The 3,430-nt window shown below is 45.8% G+C and overlaps 1 protein-coding gene across 1 annotated transcript; it reads left to right on the top strand.

The window, feature by feature from the left end:
• The first annotated feature begins 150 nt into the window (after nucleotides 1-150).
• LOC135809076 (glucose-6-phosphatase 3-like) lies at nucleotides 151-3,416 on the top strand. Its single transcript, XM_065322338.1, has 3 exons — nucleotides 151-571; nucleotides 2,066-2,169; nucleotides 2,462-3,416. Exons 1-3 carry the CDS (start codon nucleotides 327-329, stop codon nucleotides 3,136-3,138), a joined length of 1,026 nt encoding a protein of 341 aa, XP_065178410.1. The 5' UTR covers nucleotides 151-326; the 3' UTR covers nucleotides 3,139-3,416.
• The last annotated feature ends 14 nt before the right edge of the window (nucleotides 3,417-3,430 follow it).

Raw genomic sequence — 3,430 nt, 5'->3', positions numbered from 1 at the left:
CAAATCCAAGTCCAGGCAGACCGTTTATGATTGTGTCAGTGTGGTGTGAGGTAATATCTCACGCGTGCACAATCGATCTGCCCATTATGATGTCATCATGATCAAGAGTGTTATGTCTTGCACAGGTTTGAATTAATTTTTGCATTTGTACAAAATTGTAGCCTTGTTGAAAGACGAAGAAAGGTGGAGCGTAACACCTTCTCTTTGTAGGAGTCGTTCTCTTGTTTTCACCAGTATAGATAGTAGTATTACTATTAGTAGGCACATGCGAAAGACTGTGTCTGTAAATGTAGTAAAGTGCCCAGTCAGCACCGTAGCTTCTCATCATGGAATTGGAATTGGATAATTTGTTGAGATTGGGAATTCACTATCGCGGTGCGATAATGACCCAAGCTTTACAGCGTGAGATGTGGCATTTGAAAGAGGAATTCACGGCTATCACAACCCTGGGCGATCCCTTTAGTGCTTACACGTTGATGTTTCCATTATTCGTCTGCTTGAAGAAATCCATTGGTCGTCGCATCCTGTGGTCAGCATGTGTGGCAGAGTGGCTCAACATCATTCTGAAATGGTGAGTAGAGCTACACCACATTCACACTTTGGGCTGGGCTTTTCAAAGTGTGGCCGACAACCCGACTACATTATTCTTCTTATTCTTACTCGACGGGCTTGCGTACCGGGCAGGTCAAGAACAAGGAGTCGTACAACTCCCTGGTCAAGAACCACCTTTCCGCTTCCGTGGGACGCCACCACCCCATGATCAGGCGTCAGATGCGGCTCCTAAACGGTGGGGGAGGATAGATCAGATCCACCAACCAGAGGCCAAAGGCCTAAATCGCATTTGCCACATCCACATCCTTCCGCTTCCAAGCAGGACTTGAACCTGGTACCTCTCGTTTCTCAATCATGGTCTTAGACCAACCCACTGTGCCTGCCTACCCGACTACATAGGTAGCCTCAAAAGCGATGCAGAGAGCGCTAGAGCCGCGTGGACACATGCGGCGGGGCCGGGGGGGGGGGGGGGGGGGGGGGAGGGGGAGGGTACTGGTAAAGCACGAGGTTGCGGCATCTTATACCACATCCTTGCACTTCAGAACATGTCGGAAACTGATGTTTTTAATTGATAGAAGTAAGTGTCTGTCTGTAGTTGTGAGGCCCTTTCACAAAGCGGACAGATTCGTCGATAACTACAGACGGACTGTTGTGTATTATGATGTATTTATGTACGCAATAAAGCTGTGGACCAATGCTAGGGTGTTGTCACTCTGTGTTTTTGCAACTTGGTGGATGATATTGGGCTTGTCGGTATGGGGTACACCGAAGAAGGGGGGGGGGGGGGGGGAGCTGCTAACAGTGGGTATGTCGACGTGGCAGTGCAATGTATTCATGTTCACCGGGAAGTCGTAGCATCTATTTACTAAGGAGATGGCATGATACCATAATATCCAGCACCATGTGCGTTTCGACGAGATCCGTGGGTTACACAATTCACGATCATGACCTCGGCCTGCTGACCCCAAATGCAGCCCAGACCAGCGCTGGTATTTGAAGTACATGTATATGCAAGCATGCATAGATCGGCCCTTCCCCAAGGGCAGGGTCGAACTAAGAATAAATTCAAGTGATTTGAGGTGTTGTTATGTATGATACTGGTTTGAGGTGTTGTTATGTATGATACTGGTTTGAGGTGTTGTTATGTATGATACTGGTTTGAGGTGTTGTTATGTATGATACTGGTTTGAGGTGTTGTTATGTATGATACTGGTTTGAGGTGTTGTTATGTATGATACTGGTTTGAGGTGTTGTTATGTATGATACTGGTTTGAGGTGTTGTTATGTATGATACTGGTTTGAGGTGTTGTTATGTATGATACTGGTTTGAGGTGTTGTTATGTATGATACTGGTTTGAGGTGTTGTTATGTATGATACTGGTTTGAGGTGTTGTTATGTATGATACTGATTTGAGGTGTTGTTATGTATGATACTGATTTGAGGTGTTGTTATGTATGATACTGGTTTGAGGTGTTGTTATGTATGATACTGGTTTGTGATTGTGTTGTACAGGTTGCTAAATGGTCAGAGACCCTATTGGTGGCAATATGAATCTTCAGAATGGAGTAGACAATCTGAGCTACTGCAAGTTCCGTTGACCTGCGAAACGGGGCCAGGTATGACTTGTGCATTCACTTGTACAAACATATTTTTCTTTTGTAATTTACATGTGCTCTTCGCAGCCCCTAAGTTCAGAACCAGCGGCTATGTGTAACTTCAGGCTGTTGTGCTTTGAAAGGATAATCAGTTATGCCAAGACCGAAGGTGCATTACGAAATTTATCCGGTGAATGTGTACATTGTGTAAGTGTTTTCTCAGCATACTGACTGCGTGTGTTTCCTTCTGCTGCTGCTGCTGCTGCTGCTGCTGCTGCTGCTGCTGCTGCTGGTACTGATGTCTTGCTTGCAGGTAGCCCATCCGGTCACTGTATGATATCCGCTGCTGTTTGGTATGTCATATCTGACACTGCTTTGCGCGTGCTACCAAACGGCTCCAAGTGGATATCAGGAGCGATATTCTGGTCACTCCTGTCTCTCGTTGCCGTGTCAAGAGTCTTCATAGCAACTCATTTCCCTCATCAAGTGTTACTTGGTTCAGTTGTTGGAGTGCTAATTGCAAAATGCTTCCTGTCAAAGTCCTTCCGGCACTTTGTGGACAGCAAATCTGCCACACATCACTTGGCAGTGTCCTGTGTGTTTGTGGGTGTTGGCTTCCTCCTCTATGTGCTGCTGCTCCACCTTGGTCTTGATCCATCCACATCAGTTCGTCTGGCATTAAAACACTGCAGTAATCGTGATTGGGTCCACCTGAACACTACTCCCTTCTTTTCTCTTTTCAGGATGTCCGGCAGTCTTGTGGGTATTGGCGTTGCTCGCCACTACAAGCTCTTCTCGAAGAAATTCAAGAGCGTACCACTGCGTGTGTTTTGTGGCATTGTGTCAGTGGTCTGCGCTCATGTAGTGTGCGCTGTGCCCATTGCAACTCCATCTCCTATCATTTTCTATTCCATATCATTCATACGGTTTGTTCTGTTGCCCGTGTCCGTTGCACTCTGCACCAAGATCCTCTACTTGCTTTTGCGATGAACCTTTTCTCATCACTGTAATAGTGGCCCTGTATCTGCTTATTTTGACACAGTGCAGGATGTCTACGAAGTGATTCTTAATTTATTTGAGTTTAAGGAAGGATTGTTGATGCTTTAGTTTTTGAGCTTTATCCAGCCGAAGCCCACATAGTCATTTGGCTGAGAGCTTGCGTTTTTATGATAATAATTGTAATCCTAGCGACTTGTGTGACTCTAACTGTTGCTTGTGCTGGTACCAAGAATACACAAGAAGAGGACCTGGTAGTCCCTGAAGAGTTATGCCTTAGTTATGG

Source organism: Sycon ciliatum, chromosome 2 (assembly GCF_964019385.1).
Source record: "Sycon ciliatum chromosome 2, ocSycCili1.1, whole genome shotgun sequence".
Classification (NCBI taxonomy): Eukaryota; Metazoa; Porifera; class Calcarea; order Leucosolenida; family Sycettidae; genus Sycon; species Sycon ciliatum.
Note: the sequence above shows the minus strand (reverse complement) of the source record. Positions and strands in the feature narration are given on the sequence as shown.